The sequence below is a fragment of the Trachurus trachurus genome (genome assembly GCF_905171665.1).
Source record: "Trachurus trachurus genome assembly, chromosome: 3".
NCBI classification, from domain to species: Eukaryota; Metazoa; Chordata; class Actinopteri; order Carangiformes; family Carangidae; genus Trachurus; species Trachurus trachurus.
The window spans coordinates 30,520,517-30,542,752 of NC_139893.1; the positions used below are offsets into that span (position 1 = coordinate 30,520,517).

Genomic DNA, 22,236 nt, shown 5'->3' on the forward strand with positions numbered 1-22,236 from the left:
AAGGAAGTGACAGTAACGTTTCTAAAGTGAGGTTATTGAGCTGTGACAGAGCGTTTCTGTGTCATCCATCACAAAAAGAGGTAGCAAACAAAGGGATCTGATGCAAAGAAAGTCATAAACTTTTGGATCTGGGGCTGCAATGTTTCTTTCTCCATTTACAGTAATCAAGTAAGTTAGTTAAGTTAGTTAATTTGAGAATCTGCTGCTGGCAAAGCACCAGAAGTCGTCAGGCTCCGACTCTATTGAATCTGTAATCTCTGCTGGCTGAGTTGTGTTTTTATTTACAATTATCCTGGCCATTCATTCAGACATGTTAAGGAGAAAAAAAGTTTATTGAGAAGCCATTTTTCCCTTTTTGAAGTAATGTGAATTTGTCACTTTATGTATCGCCTGGCAAGTGGTTTGAAAGTAACTTCTTTCCCCCCTGTTGTCAGGAAACCTTTACTCTGCCACTAGGCCACAGAGAGCACACAGTCTCATACGTATACTGTGATAAATCAAAGCTATTTGACATGTAACAAATATGTCCAAGGCAGGAATCAAATCCACAACTTCCTGAAGTAAAGAAAGACTGTGGAATGATAGCTGAATGGTAGAAAGTTTTGTGTGTTTTTTTTTTTTAAGTTGAATCAAATCAGAAGTTTGAGGGAATGATTCACTAACAAATTTGTTGAGGTGAGATTCAAACCTGCAACCTTGGAGTTAGTAGTTCTGTTACCGAACCACTCAACTATTAACAGACTTGATACACATGTCAGAGATCAGTGAGTCTGTTAATCGGCTGCGTCCTGTCTCACTCTGAAGTTAAAGGGATAGTTCACTCAAAATTGAAATTTCACTCATTATCTGCTCACCCCCATGTCGACTAAGGGCTGGGAGAAGTTTCAGAGTCCTCCGTGCCTTGTCTGAGTTACAGCATGGAGGTATTTGGATGTTTTTTGGTGTGTCTTTTTGTTACGAAGAAAAGTGGTATCCATTTGCAATTGTTATATGGACATGCAGTGCTACGCCGAGACCCCCTGTAACTCAGAGAAGCCATGGATAACTCTGAAACTTCTCCCAGCCCTTAGTCGACATGAGGGTGAGTAGATAATGAGTGAAATTTGAATTTTGGGTGAACTATTCTTTTAACGAGCTCAAAGTTGCACCTGCTCGTCACTCACACACAGAGCAGAGTGAGATTTAGGCTAGGAGCACCTCCTGAACGACAGCCTATTCTCATTCAAATGACTGCAGGTCATACAATTACGTATTTCACTAAAAGGTCGCACCATTGGTCAGCTGGCTGAGTGGCGAGTGGAGCTTCCTAATGTCCTGCCAGTAGAAAAACTTTTACTTTCACTTTGGTGTGAGACGGTCACTGATGTTTCCCTACTAGTGGCTTGAAAGTGACTTTTAATTGGTTGTGTTTCAGTCAGAGATTCAACAATTCAACAATTTCCAGTGAGTTTCAGCCACTTTTGATTGAAAGAAATTGTTTCAGTGAAAAATAGTGGATACATGTTTGCGTCCTGCGTCCTCTGACAGACTTCCTGTGTGAATGAGCCAGGATTTTTCTCTGTAAACTCTTCCTGTGTCTTTCGAGGCTAGTGACTGATATATGATTAACAAGCACAGAAAACATGCGCGGATGAAAGGGCTAAAGTCTGTCAAGTCTGAAAGTAAACAACAACATGTCAGTCAGTGGCCGTGGATGAACTCGGCCCCTACAGGACGCAACACTTCACCTTAGCTCACCTTTAAAAATGGTGGAGACACAGAAAACACTCTGTCATCGCCTCTGCTGAGATGGACACACAGTCACATACACACACACTCACTCACACACATTTAGCACAACGGTTGGTCCGTGCAGGTGGAGGTCACCCCAGGCAACAGGAGGAGGAAGAGGAGGTGAAGTAATATGAGGCAGAGCTTCGTCCTCAACTCCTTATCAGCGTCAGAAACTCGTCGCGGGTTTTTGGATCTTCCCTGAAAACTCCCAGCATGGTGCTGGTGACGGTTTTACTGTTCATCTTCTGAACGCCGCGCATCACCATACACATGTGACTGTGGAGGGAAAAGAGAGGGAGGAGAGTGAACGACAAGGAGGTGAAGTGAAGGAGAAGAAGTGGATAGAGGAAGGAAATGTAAAGAGAAGAAACAAACATGTAATAACAGTAATAATAAGAGTTAATAACAGGTAATTGGATGCCAATAAGATGAAAGTAATGGACCAGAGGCAGAAGAAAAAAGTGTGGAAAAGGAGGAGCTCTAACAGAAAAGAAGGAATGAGATGAAGTAGAGTTGAATGTGATAAAAAACAGATAAAATAAATAAATAAAAAGGATAAAACAGGAGAAGGGAATGTAAAAAAAAACGAATGAAAGATGAGATGAAGGAAAAGAGTGAAGTGTTGGATAATGAAATTAATGGAAAAACAAATCAGAATTGAAAAAGGAAGTTGTGAAAGAAAAGCAGGGAAGCAATAGTATGTAAATGAAAGAAAATAGTAATAGAACAAAGGTGATGTAAATAAGATGAAATGAAAAGAGTGAAGAAGGGGCAACATAAATAAAATGTGGGCCATAAAATGGGAGGATGGGGTGAGAGAAAATTGGAAGACAATGAATGTGATGGGTTAAGTGAATCTAATGGAAATGAGGTCAAACTAAATGAAAGAAAATGAAATGAAGTCAGTAAAATAAGTGGAAGAAACTGAAGAGAGATAAAAGGAATGAGAATAAGAGCAAAGTGGAGTAAAGAAAAAGTAAGAGCATAAATAAAAGGGGGAGAAAAGACTGAAAATGAGCTGATGGTAATGAAAGTAATGACAAGGGGTAAGTGAAATAAAATGGAAGAATGAAGGAGTGTGGAAGAAAAAGAGAACGAAAAGTAACAGAAAGGAAATGTAGGGATTCAAGATCAGTGGTAAAAAATAAAATAAAATGAAGAATGTGAAGGAAAGCAGAAAGAAAATGATGGATTAAGTGAAAGTAAAGGAGATGAGGAGATTACGTACGTTGCCTCAATGACAACGCCGACTCCCGTGGGCTGCAGGGCCTCAGTGATCGCCACGGCGATCTGTTTGGTCAACCGCTCCTGGACTGTGGACGAACAGACACATGATCATGAAGCAGCTTCAGACACAACAAACAACAGGAAGATGAAAACACTGAAGAAGAAGAGGACGAGTCCTCGGTACCTTGTAGTCGACGGCTGTAGATTTCAACAATCCTGAGGAGGAAGGAGAGAAGAAAGGAGACGCCTCAGAAAACACAAATATGACACTGTAAAAAAAAACACAACACTACACAACTTGACAAAAAAAACTAAACAAAAAAATGTTAACCAACTATCTAACCGGAACAAGTATTAAGAGTAAGGGGTAGTAAATACTAACTAAAATAATTTAGTATTCTCTGTATTTCAGCACCATCCTGAGGAACAAGGAGGTGACTGACCTCTATGACCTCTTTGACCTCTACGGTTTCTTAAATGTCAGCTCATGTGCCTGAGGTCGTTTGACTGAGGCAACAGAGGGAAAACCCAACAGATCTTCAGGAGGCATCTGGCCTTCAGCCTTTCACCTGTTGCTCTTCTCTGTGAGTAAAACCACTTTGGACAAATTTGACCTTGTTCACCTGGAAGAAAATGTCACTGATACTGTTTCTATGGTGATAGCTGGGACCAGAGTCTTGCGCGTCCATCCAACGGTCCCACTCTCATGATCATGAATCTCAGTAACACCATGAGTTGGCACATATTGTACTCAAAGGTGAGCTGAATGCAACTTGGTGGTCTAAGGTCAAAGGTCAAGGTCACAAAATTTCACGCCTGTCACATTCAGGCATTAACTCTAATGCTAATTAAATGTCTAATAGCGGAAGGATACAACAGCAGCAAGGCCGGTATTCTAGTCCCTTGATGCTGTAAAGAGAACAGACAATGGACCTATTGCTTGAGATCCTCTTCGCACCCCGATTGCAATCAATTAATTAAATGCTTTTTCACAAAAAATTTAAAAAGGCAGTCGCCTTTGGAATGGACAATCCTGTAAAAACGCCATCCAGTACCTTTGAACACCACAAACAAATTCATTGGATCATGATGCATCTATCAAATTGCCACCCTCTTCATGCACTATTTGTGCGAATGCTAAGAGTCTTCAATGATTTATATGAAAATGACGACACCAGAGGCTGAGCTTATGCTAGCGTGCTAAATTAAATGGGACAGTTGCAGCAATGTTATGGCAGAAAAGAACAAGCATTGCGTGTTCCTGTGCTCTCTGGAAGTCTGAAGGAAGGGGCTGGGACTTTTGAATTGTGTCTTTTCAAATTGTAGCCTGCTCGAACCGTTTTTTTCCAGGCTCTACTGCTCTACCTTTAACGATGTGAATGGTACATCCGGTCTCATCTCTCGGTGTCACAGTGTGTGTCCAGTACCCGGTTAGTAAGGGGTGTTAGTGCGTTAAGCCTGAGGGTATTGGGGTCAGTGGGATCAGATTCTACACTAGTACACACACAAACACACGTTTTAATAATCAGCTTAAACACACACACATACACACACGCGCGCGCATCATATTAGAGTAAATTTACTCACCTGGCCAGCTTACTAAGGCCCAGAACTCTCTTGTTGGGGAGGTAGCCAATGTGAACCTGCACAGAGGAAAACTCAAGGTAAACTATTTGGTAATTGATTAAAAAAAAAAAAGGTATTTATTTATATTTTGCTGTAGTTAACCTATGAGTTTCAAACATTGTTATCTGTAGTGATGTGAACCTGTTAAATGAGTGGAACGTGTGCATTTTGCCCTTTTTAATTTGAAAATTTGGGATGTGCTGCCCTTTTAAGTGTTTTTAAATAAATGCAATTTTATTGTAAATGTAGTAATTTCTTATTTAGAATCCATATTTTACACTTTATGTAATACGTGTTGATCCATAAGCAGATATAAAAACCATCTCAGTGTAGTTGTACATCCCTTCTCTCAGCTTCCCTTTGAAGCTCTAGTAGCAACAGGTCAGTATCAGCCAATCAGAGGAGAGGAGGCTCCGAGGCTCTTCTCTGATTGGCTCACTGTTTCTCCAGTGGTACAGGAAAAACAGAGCCGATGTCAGGTAAAACACTTAGAGCAACAAAATCCTTCAAGTGTTGGATGGTGGGTCCAGGTGGGCGGGGCGATGACCGCTTTGTTGTGACATCACAAAGTTACAGAAGTCCTGACAGCTGGTTTCAAGGCTGTGTGCATTTCTCTGTGGACTGAGACTTTGATACTTTCACAGGATGAATATAGAGCCTAGACCTGATCTTTAAACACACTACACATGGACATCTACACATCTCCCTTTAAACTGTATGTAGATTTAAACCATAAGGAAACCCCAACTTTGAGATGTCAAATGAAAGTAGTGGAGTCATGTGGTCATTTTAAGGCTAGTGGAGGTGGTGTACAAACCTACACAGTCACAGCTATACAAGGCACTAGATCCTCATGAGGACGAGTAAAAGGCCACACAAGTTTTAGTACAACACAAACAATAGGAATCAAAAAAGACGAGCAGAGCAGGTGGATGAGCAGCAGACGAGAGGAGAACGAGACAGAGTCAGTTGGAGAATCACTGCGGCTCTAATTCTCTCTCTCTCTCTCTCTCTCTCTCACACACACACACACACACACACACACACACACACACACACACACACACACACACACACACACACACACACACACACACACACACACACACACACACACTTATGTACACTCCACTCAAATGTCAAATGCAATTTGTTGACAAGACGAGAGAAAGGGCAGCAGCAACAAGCGTGCAAATATCTCTTTTTCCTCCAATTCTTTTTTTCCCCTCCATCTCTGCTGCAGCAGCCTGATATATCGACATCAAACAGAGTGAGTGTGACAGTTGCTTCTTCACTTATCTGCTCGTGTAATTCACATTTACTGGCACATGCTGCCAGGGACGATGGAGCCAGACCAAAAAAATGAGGGAGAAGAAAAAGATGGAGGAGAAGGATGAGTGGAATCATCAAGGTGAGAACTTAAAGTTTATAATTGTGGTTTTACAACACAGTCAGTCACTGTTTGGTTCATCAACTACCTTCACACATTAGAAGGTCATGATGAAGAAACAGTCTCAGATTGTTATCAGGAGCTGGTGGAGACCAAACCAGAGCTAAAAGCAGAGTGGAAACAAACACCACTTCACATCACTGAGCCAACTGAGCAACTTGAGCAGCTTGTACTTAATAAAAATACTACAGTATGCCCATTATCTGGGCACGTTTTTAGCTTGAATGAAGACAACGCCAAAAATCAAACATTACCAAGTGCACTGATTTTCTACCTTTTTGCTTTTGATAAAACTAATGTGATGTTTTTCATAGTTCATCTCTCTGTGTGTTTCCTTTGACAATAAAAAATAGCTCTCTTTTCATTACAAACAATATTCCAGTTTTAATATGTGAGCATATTTCACAGAAATGCTATGGCAGCATCAGGTGCGAGAGCACAAAGCCACAAAGCACAAAGCCACTTTTAAACAAAAACTGAACTTTTATTGATCTCTGAGATTAATTTGATTTTTATTTGATATCTCTAGTACAAACTTGTCAGCTAACTATGAGACCAATAATACAAAACAAAATAAATGGTCATACTGTAGATTGTAATTGAGGTAAAATGTTTAATTAATCACGAAAGGGATTTGAGGTCATATGGCCCAGCCATAGTTGTTCTTTGCGGCTTTGTAAGGTGTCAATCTTCTGCCATCTTGTGGCAAAAAAATATAAAAGAGTACATAAAGTGTTGGTTTATTATAGATTCTGTATTTTCCAGCGTCAGGTATATTCAACACTGAAGAACTGATAGCTGCAGTTCCTCTACAGACCACCAGACTGTGTCTCCAACAGTGCGTAAATCCCCAGAGACTCCCATGTTAAAATGTCCAACTTAACAGCAGAAATACACATGTTGACAGCCTGGTACAAAACTGTTTTGGTCTTTACAGCTAATTCCTTAGACGTTTTTCGTTGTGTCTTGTATGTCCTTGTGTGTTCTTTTTTGTTTCTCCACCTGACCTGGAACAACCGTACAAAAATTCCTATGTGTGTATGCACAAATGGCAAATAAAGATTTTGACTTTGACTTTGACTCTGATTACAGAACTCACCCTTTTACACTTTATTAAGGACTAAAAGTTTTGCACAAGTGACAGGTGGGTAAACAAACCAACATTTGACTTCATCTAATGGCTGAGACTTGGAGAGCATGGAGAGAATCAATAAATAAAAATATTTTTTAATTAATCAGGGCATGGATACAAAAGAACGCCGACCGGTTTCGACCGACACGGTCCTTGATCCACGCCCTGAAGAAGACCGTGTCGGTCGAAACCGGTCGGCGTTCTTTTGTATCCATGCCCTGATTAATTAAAGGCTTTTTACGCATCACCTTGTCTCCTGCGCGTGAGTGCCTGAAGTAAGCCTTGTGCTTTTTTCGTCTCTACAAATTATACAAAAGTAAGGCATGTCCAGTGGAGCCGAAAACTTCAGGCCATGATTATCATTCATATCTAAAATTTAAGCAAACATGAAACGAAGGTCTCAATCATCAAAACAAGCCGACCTTCTCTCTGTAACTTGTAACGCTGTGTTTCACTGAGCTGCTTCAACAGGTGACATGTCACTGAGGGTTGAGGAGAGATTTTATGACTGAATGTGAAACCGGGTGACAGATATGACACAATGCAATAAACTGCTCCTGTCAGCTGATATTGAAGGAGTTTATCAAGCAACGGGTCGAGGAGGAAGAGGAAGAGGGGGAAGAGGAGGAGGAGGAGGAGGGGTGTGTGAGTGTGGTGAGTCACTGAGAGACAGAACAGACAGATGAGAGAAGCTGCATAAGAGGCAACATGAGGGGAGGGGGAAGAGGTTCATGAGCATGAATAGCCACCTGATGGACACACACACACACACACACACACACACACACACACACAGGGGAGGTGCGGTGAGTGTTTGTGTGAGTTGCTGCTGTCATCAGAGCCCATTTACACTGGTGGAAAAGAATCAGCTGCCAGCTCTGATTGTCTTAAACGACGTGCACCTGCAGGCGAAGATGGAGGGATAAAGGGAGGCAGACAGAGAGAGAGAGAGAGAGGGAGGACAGAAAGAGGGAAGAGGCCAATCTGGCTTTAGTGGAGAGTAATGATGTCAAAGCAGCAGCAGCAGCAGCACTAGGAGGAGGAGGAGGAGGAGGAGGGGGCCAAAGCAAACGTGGGATAAACAGATCTCAGCTAATCTGATTGTTTCTCATGTTCTCTGTCTCTGCTGTTCAGACCCGTGGCCTCCAGATAAACGACAGAGACAGATACACATCTCTTACCATGTTTTTACCATTTCTCCTATTCAATTATGAACCTCTGCAGCTTCCTCTGCAGCTCGGGACTAAACCCGAAGTCCGCTCAAAGACCGCACAAAGAACGCTTCCACAGACTGTCACAGAGTTTCTAGTCTCTGACAGTCGACAGGAAGCTGACGATCTCTGTTTCAAAGTTGCATGAGAACATAAAACATGTCAAATAAGTAACATTTAGATCAGATGAGACACGAGACGTCACTGAAACTCTGAGTCTGGAGAAACGTAAATCACAGAAGACCGACCTGGTAAAACAATGAAACAAGCCTGAAGCACTGAGCTCTGCTGCTCTCTTCTCTTCTGGTTTTGTGCAGCAACATTTGTGCTGTAGAGAAGTTCAGACCCTGGTTGTTGTGACCCTGCATGGAGAGGACCCAGGCAGCTCAGATGTAGGAAGATCTGCTTCTCCCATATGAGCCAGGTTATTTTGTATTTAGTTTAAGGGGCAGCATTAAATGGAAGTTATCGAGTTAACTTAAGTTCGGAGCAGAGCCACGCCTCAACCACACCTCTAATCACTGGTCAAGCCTACAAATACCCAGTCAACCCGTTCCTTCCTCTGCTTGCCTCGATTTCTCGACCCATCCTCCCTTCTTCCCCTCGTCTAAGCGCCTCATGGCTTCTCCCGGATCATCCTCACTCTCATCCCTCCATCTCAGCCCTCCATCCTTTCCTCCCTTCCTCCATCCCCCTCTTCTTAACTAGAGCATTCCCTTTCAGATCTCCTCCGCTCCAAGGCATCGTCTGGGGGGCATGAATCCAGCTCGGACGGAACAACGCCGAGACAGAACCCCCACTCTAAGTCTCCCTCCGCCGGTCTCCAGTTCATCCTCCCAGACCAGACGCGCCGACATCAACCTTCCCTCACCTTTTCCACTCTGTACAATATTATTCATTCATCCTCAACATTCCATCCCATAATGGCACATTGTTGTGGCGTGGTCCTTGCTAGTGAATACCGAGTTGTGGTGTGTTGCACCGTGCATTTGTGCAAATTCATTATTCATTTTTACATTAATCATGCAAATTAACCCAGAGTCCACAGGAGTTCAGTGACAGTTCATGACAGAAAAGACAGAAAAAAAAAATATTTCCTTAAATGTTCCATTTATTTCTATTGTGTGTGTGTGTGTGTGTGTGTGTGTGTGTATGTGTGTGTGTCCTCTCACCCTGCCGAAGATGGGCACCAGGTGATGCTCACACATGGAGAACATGTCGATGTCTTTGACGATCACCATCTCGTCATGGTCTTCGTCAAAGATGGCATCGTTCAGCACATCTGCAGGGAGAAATGGAGGAGATGAAATGAAAAAATGAAAAAACAACAACAAAAGGAACAAGATTTTAGCATTATACATATACTTTTAATCTACCACTTTTACTTTCTTATTAGGGCCGCGGGCAATCGCACCGGGCACTGGTCCCAACAGCTATGAAATAGCTGCAGGGACCAGTGCCCGGGCGAAGCCCGGGCACTACTGTTATTGTGTGGATTTTTTCCTAGTTTTTATTATTTTTCATCTTCCGGACGCTTTTTCGATTCGCGACTAGTCCTGCAACTCTTCGAGTTGCAGGACATATTATATATCAAAACGTGCGTCTTCATCGGGATCGCTATGCTATTACTTTTTTCAACAGTTTACGAATTTTTCGCGACGTAAGTCGCGAAAAACTGCGCAAAATTTTGCATTGAAATCAATGGGACGGGCGAAAAAAAAAGAGCGAAAAAGACCAATCATTGGAGTTTAACAAACGTCTACTGCTCAGGCATACTTTCACCTAGAGACTTCATTTAAACTTTAAACAGTAGACACAAGTCTTGTGTATTGTCGTATTACTCCACGTTTTGATGGGTCATATAGTTTTTGATCAATCCCTGATCAATGACCATGATCATTTTTGGAGAAATTATGAGATTATAATGGGTGTGTATTGCACGGAATGTTCGTGTCAGAGTGCGTGACATCATCGGTTAGAGTGGGAGAGATGCCAGAAAAACTCCAGATTTTTTCTCTTTCCAAACTCGGCCCGGCCACAATTTACACTCTACACACATAATTTTTTCAGAATTTGTAAGACAAACTTGTTATCTCTCTTATCATCTGCTCAAAATATCAGAGAGACTTAGAGAATTTAAACTCTGAGCCTCTAAGTGCGGCCACGTCTGTCTCTGCTCCTCATTGACTCCAATACAAATATTTTCTGAGAGAAGCAGAACGGCCTGATGTTTTAAAACTGCCAGCGTCGCCAAAATATTTACTGTAGAAACACCAAATCGTACCAAAATTTTCAGTAAGTCCTTAGAGCAACGTTGATCTGTGTTTTGTTCTGATAGGAGTTACTGTTTTGTCATGCTAGGCCTAATTGTGAGACCGGTGCAGAGGCAGAAAATGGCTCTTTTTCTCCACGTTTCTGTCTGTCTCAGCCTGCGGGGGCCCCTATCGCCGTGGTAACCTCTTTGATCCTCAGGCCAGAGCTCGTTAACTTCATAAACAATCCACCTGGCGCTCGTTTAAATGTTTATAAACACAGACACAGCTAAATCAGACTGACACAGGATGCAGCTACTAACTAACTATGTGACAAGTCAGTCACACACACACACACAGACTCTAGAGCCAGCTTCATGTGATTACAGTTACACACACACACACACACACACACACACACACACACACACACACACACACACACACACACACACACACACACACACACACACACACACACACACACACACACAGTTAACCTAATGTGATTACAGCTCCTCCATATCAGTGCTTATAGAAAGATGATCATGTGTCTGTCTGATCAGCTCTGTCTTGACCTTAAGATCGTGGGTTTGATTCCCATGTTGACAGAGATGGCACAACCGGCAGTAGCCCCGCGGCCCATTCAAAATTTCCCGAGAGGAAATTTTCTAGTTGAATATGTTCCTGCTAAATTCTACATCATTTTTTTCATCTGCTCAGAATTTACTTTTGTATGAATCTCGTCGGCCGATTTATTATATAAATTCACTGACCAATTACAGTGTTTATTTTTGAATCCAGTTTGTCTCAATCTCTGCTAGATAAAGTAGGAAGCTGTTTATTTACTATATAGATATAAAAAATGTATACAGATACAATATTTGTTTATGTACTGCAGATTGTTCTTTTATGCCCATTTCCAGTGTTTATGTCTGGATTTTTGTCATGTGTATTAAAACCATCACTTCCTCTGCCCACCCACTGCAGTGTCACAGGTTCACTGCTCCGGTCTCTTTGTCGTGGACTCCACTGTTGCTCTCCAGCAAACACCAACGTCTAATTATAGCTCTGCCTCCATACGCTGCTTCCTGTTGTTGCCTTATTGCATTTTTCGGTTGCCGGGGGTTCAATAAACTGCTTTATCTGTTTGTGACGATGCAGACGCCTCTAGCTCTCACCGCCGCACTTTTTAATTTCCTGACTCGCTATCTGCTAGGATGGAAAGGTGGGGGAGGGAGGGGGCTGGGCGAGGTCAGAGAGACAACAGAGAACAACCCGACTTGTTGCTTCAGTCTCTGCTGTTTATTGTATGACTGTGTGTGTGTGTGTGTGTGTGTGTGTGTGTGTGTGTGTGTGTGTGTGTGTGTGTGTGTGTGTGTGTGTGTGTGTGTGTGTGTGCGTGTGTGTGTGCAGCAGTGGCAGCAGTTTGAAAACATTCAGATGTTCTTTAAGCCTCTTTTTGTTTGTCTGATTATGTCGAAGACTGAGCTACAAAGTCATGGCGTCCGTCGTCGTGACAATTTTAAGTCATATTGTAATCCAGCAACCATTATGTCTGATTTGGTTTTCAATATAACCAACAGTCAGAGTTCACAAAGACTGAGGCTGAATTCATGCACAAAGGCGGACTGTGGTACAATGAATTCTGGGTAAATCAAGACTTTTTGTTAGGGTTGGGGTTGGTCTTGGTTCTAAGGTAGTCTGGGGGTGAGGTGTCTAACGTCGTTGGCTTAAAGTAAGTCACTGTTTATGTTTGAGAAACAGTCTTTCTAACACCACAGACCAGAGACCAGTCAGGTGTCTGTGTGGATGCAGCACAACCAGTAAACAACGCGGATGTTGGCCGTCATCCATCAGCAGCCAGCACATCAAGAACACCGGGACAAACCTGTTTCTGGCCTTGAACAGTTGAAATGAACTGAAAACATAGCAAAGAAAGAATGATACGAGTTGACGGATCAATCAAATTCACTGATCCGTTAACCAGCAATCAAGAGATACTGCAGCTCTGTGTTTACATACAAGTCAAAACACATGGGGAGTCGGACAAAAAGCCCAGTTGCAGCTGAATACATGTTCTCCAGGAGGACCGGTCAGTCAGGAACGCCGTCGCTACACTCTGGACTCTGCCGACACTCAGTCCTGACACAAAACCACATAGGGAGAGTGTGTAGACTGACAGCAACAGACCACACACAGTCACATCAGATCAGATCAATAGCATCCGTTCTCTTGTTGTTTCTGCCATATACAAGTGATGTCAATTACACTAAATAGAGTTGAGATTATAAATACGTCCTGATTTATGTATTTTGCGATTTGGATAAGATTCCACCTCTGTGAATATAGGGATCAAATCTATACTAAGTCTTTTAACTGTTTTATCAACAAACAGGGTTTTATCCTACCGAATTAAAGGGCTGATCCCAGTCAAACCCTGCTCTCATCGAACACGTAACAAACTTTAGCTTTATTTCATGGTCAGGCCAATTCCTCATATTATAGGTTATTGAAGGGATAAACATCTAGAGCAGCAAAAGGATGAAACTTGTCCAGAACCCGTTCTGGTTGCCACCAACTGATCCTCAGAGGACAAACACAGTGAGCATTATACGAGGCGGAGAAGAAAGATTTACGCAGATATGCTCTGACATGTCGGTATGACACAACGCCAGGATTTTTATTCCCTCAGGACACAGAAGCACAAACTTGTTTCTGCCGTAGTTTTAGTGTCGTTGAGAACGTGGAGATCAAGAGTCCACAGTCAGAGCAGCTGTGACATTTACATCGACAGTGCTAAAACCACATCTGATATGAACATCACATGTAATCAAGTCAAATCACCAAGTTGGACTCTTGACTGTCACCAACTGTTGTGCCAAAGATGTTTCTCTAGGCACATATAGCCGACACTTTGACCTGCTGGTGGCGCTACAGGGCAGAGCATCAAAAGGCAGCAGGATTCATCTTCTGGGGAACATGAAAGACTGAACAAAGTTTCATAACAACCGCTGATGATCAATATTAGAGGTGAAAGATCTTTTGTTGTGTTATCAGGGGCACTACAGGACATTTCCACCTCTGCACATCTGTCTGAGGTCTATTTGTTGGATCTCCACTACAGCTCCTGGACAAACTTTTGTTCCTAGACCTTATTAACAAGAAGAATAGATCCGATCCTGGATGCAGTTTGCCTTCAGGTCGACGCTGTAATAAAGCAGTAATCCTGTTCTGAAAGTTTTTTAATCAGAAGCAAAGTTTGTGTTTTAATGTTCGTACTAATTCATGATGTGAAAACGCAACATATGAGACTGTATGAAACGTGAGCCCTGCCTTTACATTAGAACAAACTTATAAGTTTGTTCTAATTTAAGTCATTAAATGTATATGTCCCTTATGCTGTGTATGACAAACAAAAGAAATGTTTTTATAAATAAAAATGAGTAAATGTTGCATCAGATTTGGTAAAATGTAAATTTTGTTTTAATGCTGGTTTTATTTGAAATGACATTAACTATTTTTTAACAAAAGTCGTACGGTATGCCCCAGAAAATGTCAAATGGTGTACCCGCAAAAGAATGATATGAAATATTATATATATATATATATATATTGATATATATATATATATATATATATATATATATATATATATATATATATATATATATATATATATATATATATATATTGATATATATATTGATATATATATTGATATATATATATATATATCTACCCACAGTGTATTTTTGTGTAGATATAAAAGTATACTTATTCTGAAAACATTAAATTGAAATAGATTGTTTTCTGTATTTCTATATTTGAATTTTAATACATTTTAGTAACACTGGGCAGGACATATCCTTAAACCACTGCTTTTTTAACTCAATAATGTGACAAATTATATAGATTTTTTGTCATTTACACCACTTGACATAGGGTTGCATCACATCATTGACCCATGTACAGACGGCTGCCACTGGATTATTTTTATATTGATAAAAACTGAACAACGGTGATGATTCTCAAACAAATTCTGCACTGCAGTTATAAGGAGTGTCTTTTATCTGTGATTTCACTGCAGATTTATGGATCTTTATTCATGACGGACTTCAGAGATAATGACATGGCAAGAGTCAGTCACACCCAATACGAAAATATGTACGTATATCATGATTGTGTATTGAGATGTGAGTGAATTAAGGCTCTGACCTGTCTGATCGCCTGAGTTCATCATGTTTGTCTTCCTGTGTTGTGGCAATGTTTCCTACATACATAGGCTACACACACACACACACCCTGCAGGAAAATAATGTTAAATCAACCTTAACTAAATAAAGGGCAGCTGGCGAGAAGGGCCGGCTTGAAACCCTGAGTGTTGGGTAATGACAGTGTCGCTCATCATCAGCTCTACATTCAATTGTGCTTCCTTTTCTGTGTGTGGGTGGGTGGGTGTGAATGAAGAATAAAACACACACACACACACACACACACACACACACACACACACACACACACACACACACACACACACACACACACACACACACACACACACACACACACACACACACACACACACACACACACACACATAACGAAGAGGCCACATGTTGAAATGTTCTGAACAAAACAGGAAACAATGCAGTGAATGACCAAGTAAACATGGTTTTCATTTATTGTTCAGATGTGTGTGATGATGACAGTGTTTCCCATTAATTGACGACACTGTGGCGGCTCGCCACAGTCTCTCACAGAAAAAAAATTAAATTAAATTAAACAGTGTTTGACCATCTCTCATCTCTGCCAGTCAGCCGTCTCTCTTGTGTCGGTCGTCAGTCGCACCGCACATACACACGCTTGACCGCTAATAAACGGTTGAAAGTTATAAAGTCTTGACCCTTAAACAGCCCTTGGAAGGGGTCTGAGAAAGTAGCAGCCAAAATGTCCCCACTCTGATGGTTTAAAACTCAAACGGGTCCTCACATGTACAGCTATACAAGTAGCCATACACACACACACATCCTATAGCCTACATAGTCTTAACCCTGGGCATGTAGTCATGAGTCACCCCTGCCTTTAAATACACACATGCACGTTTGTTTTCCCACTTCACATCCCATAATGTTCAGTCTTCATGATGTTTTCAGACCTGCTGAGTCTCAGGAAATTGTGTCTGAGTTGATGTTAAAGGACGTTGAGTGACTTGAATCCGGTGCTGTCTTTTGGTTGGAGGCGACAATAGGTTTTTTTTGTTGTTGTTGCAGTTGCCAGGCAACCACACAATCATCTGGTGATCAGCTGTCAGTCCTTCAAACAGGTGTTGGCCATTGTTCTGGGAAATGTCACGTTAATGTTGTTGCTAAAACCACTGGAAATCAATGTGATTGGATGTTTTTGTGTGAATGCATAAATAGGCAAAACTATTTTATTTTCATGATTTCCTACTGATTAATAGACCTAATAAAGTATTTCTGATTGTGATTCTGATAAGTATGTATAGGTCTAGGCTAATTTATTGTAACTATGCTGTAGCTATATCAATGTGGTTCATTACAACTTGTGTCTTACTCTGACAATTTTGAGTCATTTCTCTCAGATGACACTGATATAGACATCAGACGTTTATTTCAGAATTAATTTATCAGCTAATTATCCACCCATCCATTGTCTATACTGCATATATGTGCAGGCCTTGGCTGGAGCCAGTCCGAGCTGACAAAGGGCGAGGGTGGGGTACACCCTGGACAGGTCAGTCTATCACAGGACCAACATACAGACACACACACACACACACACACACACACACACACACACACACACACACACACACACACACACACACACACACACACACACACACACACACACACACACACACACACACACACACACACAATCGATGGAATCGAACCCAGATCAAACCGTTCCCAGCACCAACTTTTTTCCATCCAACAGCCTAATGTGGTTTAGTTCTCAAAGACATGAACTTGAAAACAAAAGTCAAATGATATGGCTGTGAAGCTCGGAGTGAGCTGGACTGCCATCACCATCTCAGCAGTGCCTGACTCCGCCCCCTGACTGCCCCCGCTCATCCACACATGAGCAAAGAGGACGACCTGAGACTCTAAATCTTACTCAAAAAAATGATTTACATAAAATTTCACACCCCGAAACCAAAACTGTTTTTTAACTATGGAGACTGACTCACTGTTGGACACACACACACTGGTCAACAAAGGAACTGCAGTTTTTGGTTCTTCTGTGTTGGCTTGGTTTTTCAGGCCCGAAGGTTAATTCCTCCAATGTTTCTAGTTGTGTTCAACATGTGTTAAACTCTAACTTCTAACAACTTAAATAAAAATTAGTCAATCACCAGATCCTGGGGATTGACTAAAACCTTTGGGTTTAAACTGTGACCTGTTGAAACTCCCTGGTATTTCATAGATGATTGACAGAGCTGCTGATAGTGGAAATTGTCTCTAGTTCTATACAGCAGCTCTAATTTAAATAATTCTCATTAATTAAAGACGGAAAATGAACTGAATGACATTCTCATTCTCATTTCTTTAATTGGCCCCATGTAAAAGCTCAAGATTCCTGTTAAATCTCTTTATAACTTTCCTCGTTACTGTTTTGTTGGTCATGTGCTGGACAACAAGAGGATTTTAGGCTCATGTTGTGATGAAAGCTGAACCCATGACCTGACACACACACACACACACACACACACACACACACACACACACACACACACACACACACACACACACGTGAGCACACTGATCAAACACTTTATTACTCTCCAGACTTCCAGCCTCAGTCCGAACCTACATGTTTTTCTGCTTTCCAACAAGCTGAAGGGGAGGCTCCTGTGGCAGCCAATCAGCAGACAGACTGAGCTCCGCCACTGTCTAAAGAACAACACACATAAACCATCATTATCTGTATCATCCACAGCTCAACCAGCCTCTAGTCCACAGGAGCCTCAGGTAGAAACCTGGCTGCACCTCAAACCAGGACCCCAAAACACGCACGAACCCCCATCTTTGTGCCCCCACATTCTTCTTTCACTACACTGCATTCCTTCCTTTAGCATTAGAGCTTCATAACACACAACACCCCCCCAACAACAGCCAAACTACCTCCAGATGGACTTCTGGAGGAGGCAGATCCTCCAACTACGGATCAGCCACTCCCAGCGCTGTAAGCCCTGCACAGTATGGACATGACTCTGCAAATAAAACCAGCATCCTTTTATTGCACATGATTCAGCAAAATCTGCTCTGGAGCAGCAGGTCGGCCGGTTTGTCTGGATCAAACATGAGACCGTAAGACCAGCGCAGGTAAATCGGCAGCTTTGAAGAGCTGGAGATCTGGATTTATCAGCTCATATGAGGTCTCATAACAACAGGCTCAATTTTAATTTATTTGACTTTCACCTGTAGAACCTGGCTCTTTGGGTCGGAGCTGCACGGTCCAGTCACACACAACCAAACTGTGAAACGCACAAGAACAGAAGCAGAGCTGGAGATGAAGAGCTGAAGATGCACAGTGACACCGATGAGATACAATTTTCAATCTAAAGAAGAGATGAGTTATTTTTTAAAGTATTTTTTGGGGCTTTCATGCCTTTAATTGACAGGACAGTCAGAGGGAAACAGGAGATGGAGAGACAGAGAGGAGGATGACATGCAGCAAAGGGCCGCCAGGGGAATCAAACCGGGGCCACTGCAGTGAGGATTATAGAATCTGCATATGGGGCGCCTGCTATACCCAGTGAGCTATACGACGCCCAATCAGAACAGCATGTTAACCCCCTCATCCCTGTTGCAACACTTCACCCCTGACACCAGTCAGGACCCTAAAGTTTCTAAACAAGAGGAAAATTTCTGTCTGAATTTTGTTGCAACTATTGACTCATCTGGCGATCACTTCTTTGATTAATCACTTAGTATAAAACAGCAACAGGATAAATGCACTCAGATGCTCTTACACTCCTGTGTCTAATTTGACAGAAAATACTCCTCCAAAATAAAATGTGTCTGCTTTGCATTTGATTTGTTTTACTGGTGTCGACTTTAAACAGGAGCGTAAGAACCACAGCCTCGGAATAGACCTACATTTTACTTTTCACTTCTACTCCAGCACATGTTGTAGCTACTAAACTACTGAGCCTTTCTTTACTCCACAGCGCTGCAGATTTGGAACCAGTGACCAGTTTAAAACCTGCTCCAGTCAGTTATAATATATCTCTAATATATTTCTCTCAGCACTTCTTAAACGTAGAAGCATAAAAGTAAAAGAAAAGAAAGAAATAATACTCAGCAACAAATACCTGAAATCATTGGGTTCTGAACAAACCTCAGTTTTGGCACAAAAGACAAACGACAAATACATTGGGGACAGTGTGGATGGAGGAAGGCTCTGTTTAATCTCTGGGTGACAGCAGATGTGACTCAGCACAGCCAATTTTCACTTGTTTTATTGCACTGAGACGTGTCCTGATCATCAATGCTACAGTTTAAACCAACCGCACTGACAAAAATAAACTTTAAATGAAAGTGAAAGTCTTGCATTCAACACTCTCCCCTTGCTCAAAACACAAAACATGCTCCAGAGTAACCCCTCTCAACTTTGAATTGTTTATTTATTGGCTGATTATTACTGATCAATTACTGTGCAAAAAGCATTCACATGTTGCAGGTGGTGACGATGGAACTAATTTAACGAGGTGATTGATTAGTTTGATTAATAACAATGCCAACTTTATAAAGTTGTGACTTATTTTACTGTAGACTAAATACAGAAAGCACAACGGAGTCATAATAGGAGTGAAACTCCGTGGCATAAAGTTAAGTATGAGCGTCTATGTTGTGTTTGAGTAACTGTAGTAGTAATGTGTTACTTTGGTCCTTCCCTCCACTGACCTGTGATCAGTAAAGTCTGACTTTCAGACCCAGGATCATCTGTTTCCTGAGGTCCAGGTGAGTTTCGGAGGAGTCCACTGTCCCCTCTCTGTCACACCTGTTGACACCTGTTGACCACTGGACAAATCCCCGCCGCCTCTGAGCGGCTTTGAGGATTTAAAACTCACCTATAATTTTCTCCTGGTAGCCCTTGGTGAAGAACTGCATGGCGGTCGCGGCTCTCCAGGGGGTTTTGAGGAGCCCCTGTCTCTGCGGGTCCTCCCCGAGCCCCCGCAGGATGGTGGTGTAGGCTGCGGCCAGGGAGGGCAGGCTCATCTCGTTGTCCTCCACGCTCCTGGTGCGCTCCTCCTTCCAGCTCTCCATCACCGAGCTGGCCGCTCGGTGCGAGCCGGACTCCGCGCCCGGAGCCTGGGGAGCGCCGGTGCGCCCGGTGCCGCCGGCCGGCCGCCTCACCATCCCGTCAAAGTGTCCGTTGAGCGCGGAGCCGCCGTCCCCGGTGTCTTTCTTGTCGTTTGAGGCGAAGGGTTTCTGTTTGGAGTGATCCATCGCTTGGTCCTGTCTCTTTCCTGTCGGCCGAACACTTGTTGGTCACCGGTGCTTCCAGTTGAAGTGGGCGCTCCTCCCGCAGCCTCAGCATCCAGGCTTTATAATAGCGGGATAATCCAGGGAGGGCTCCCATTGGCTGCCCGGTCCCGGAGGGAGGGCTCACCCCCCCCCCCCTCTGACTCACACATGGACCGTGAAGATGAGGATGAAGATCTCCAGGGAATCCCGACCACGAGCCTTGTGCAAAGAGCAGAGGTTTCAGAAACACAATGTGGAGCTGGTGCAGCAATATCCTGCGGTGCCTTAAGTGTGTGACATTGGTGTAAACATCATGTTGTGCCACAATGTGGTCAATAAAAGTTTTTTTTTTTTACCCTTTTCACAAGTAAATAAAAAAGTCTTACAACAAGTGCAGTAATAAAGATAGAATACTGAAGTAACAGTTATGATTGCAATACAAAACAATTACAGTAGCTACATGTAGGCTACTGTAATTGGTTTTTATTTTGTAAAGTGCAATGTTCTGTATTATTCCATTATTCCAGTGTTTCCCCTATAGGTTTACAGCTTTTGGAGGGGGGTGGCAGCAGAGGAGGAAAGGGAGGAACACACACTCAAAGGAATCATGGTGTTCATGTGTTTCCTTTCAGTCAATTTTTTTTTTTTTTTTTTACAGTATAATCAATAGATCAATACAATATAACATAATTTCAACACATTTGGATAAACTGTTTAAAACCTAAACACATTTTCCTGAATAAACATGTAAAAGTGTTTAAAAAGTGTTCCAACGAATAAACACGTTCTCGTGTTTATAATCTAAACACCGTGACGCGTTTGAAAAGTGTTACGGATAAGTGTTTAAGAATGTGTTCAGATCCTAAACATTTGGTTTTACAGTGCATTTGTTTTACTGTAAACACAACAAATAGAGAATAAAAAATGAATCCTTGGAAATGTAAAAAGGAGGTTATGGTTATGGATCCTTCTATGTGGATCTGGCCACAAGACCTCATTCACATCACAGACAATTTCAGACAGTTCCTGGCTAAAATAGATAAAATATCACCAAATCCAACCTTGAACTGACCACACCTGAACATCCTTGCATTCCTCTTTCATTGCAAAAGAGGCATGTGGGCAAGTGTTTGGCGATCATATAGCCTACCTTCCAGTGCCATGCTGAGAATAATTCTTCAATTGGGTTCAGAAATGGAGGGGCTTGTTTGTCTTCTTGTATTCTAAAGTGGTTTGGTTGTCACATCATGAGAAACAAGTGTGATCAATTTTGAGTCGTGTTTGACGGATGACACGTGTGTTTTATTTGTGTTCATATTTTGCCACTTGTTGTTACCATTATGCATCACAAGTGCATCACAGTGACAACTGTGTTTTATTGCACGAGAATTGTGTTGAGAGTTTTGCAAAAGGAATGACTGAGATCATGGTGTTTTACTAGGTGAAGATAGTTTATGGCTTTGTCAAAAGGGGTTTCAATTCAGTGAATGAGTTTAGACAACTGAGGAACTGATTCACACAACAGAAAATTGTGTTTTAGCAGTTCAGAACAACTGCTCATCCTCCATTTGTGCTTTTTAGTGGTTGTTCTGTTAAAACTGCTGAGGTCTTCAAATTTTAGAGATTTAATCATGTTTAAATTGGTTTAACACATCCTTTAACCTGAACTGAAAAACTAGAAAGCCTACCTATTTCCTCATGTAAAAAGCATGCCATTTAAAAACAGAATTCGGAATTAATAAATGATTCAGCATTTGTAAATTTTCTATCAACAATGTAATTTATAAAATGTCTGTGGTTCATTAGATAATTCATAAAGCGTCAGTAAATGATTAAAGTATTTAGATGAACATTTATGCTGAATTTATACATAGCCTACAACAATTTAGACATGTACCAATGGTTAGTGTAGATAATTTATAAAGTACTTAGTTGTAATTAACAAGTAGTAACTATCAGGAAATGCAGTATTGATTAGGTTTTATAAATTGTGGCGGAAAATTGCTGTGATTAGTAAAAATCATCTGTTAAACAGATACAGATGTTCTTGTCAAATGTTTTCCAT

At 41.8% G+C, this 22,236-nt stretch overlaps 1 protein-coding gene and 1 long non-coding RNA gene across 3 annotated transcripts; one reads left to right on the top strand and one right to left on the bottom strand.

Moving 5' to 3' along the window:
• Positions 1-496: 496 nt before the first annotated feature.
• On the bottom strand, positions 497-20,231 carry gch1 (GTP cyclohydrolase 1). 2 transcript variants are annotated; one of them, XR_014596241.1, is made up of 7 exons: positions 19,775-20,231; positions 9,592-9,701; positions 4,588-4,643; positions 3,185-3,216; positions 3,002-3,086; positions 1,160-2,049; positions 497-820 (listed from the first exon to the last, which is right to left on the bottom strand). XR_014596241.1 is itself a non-coding variant. In XM_083993774.1 (6 exons), the coding sequence occupies exons 1-6, from the start codon at positions 20,151-20,153 to the stop codon at positions 1,923-1,925; spliced, it is 789 nt and encodes a 262-aa protein (XP_083849900.1). In that variant the 5' UTR covers positions 20,154-20,231; the 3' UTR covers positions 497-1,922. The 2 variants fall into 2 exon arrangements, 1 of the variants encoding a protein (XP_083849900.1); XM_083993774.1 differs by having other exon boundaries at positions 497-2,049.
• LOC311002423 lies at positions 16,599-18,705 on the top strand. Its single transcript, XR_014596243.1, has 2 exons — positions 16,599-18,023; positions 18,126-18,705. It is a non-coding gene; the product is annotated as an uncharacterized lncRNA (long non-coding RNA).
• Positions 20,232-22,236: the final 2,005 nt, after the last annotated feature.

Bases quoted from the DNA above. Each gene is read 5' to 3' on its own strand.
- gch1 (XM_083993774.1), bottom strand. From the start codon at position 20,153: ATGGATCACTCCAAACAGAAACCCTTCGCCTCAAACGACAAGAAAGAC. The intron at 4,644-9,591 runs GTGAGAGGACAC...TCCTCTGTGCAG, and splicing joins TGGTGCCCATCTTCGGCAGG to GTTCACATTGGCTACCTCCC. The intron at 3,087-3,184 runs GTACCGAGGACT...GTTCGTCCACAG, and splicing joins CTACAGCCGTCGACTACAAG to TCCAGGAGCGGTTGACCAAA.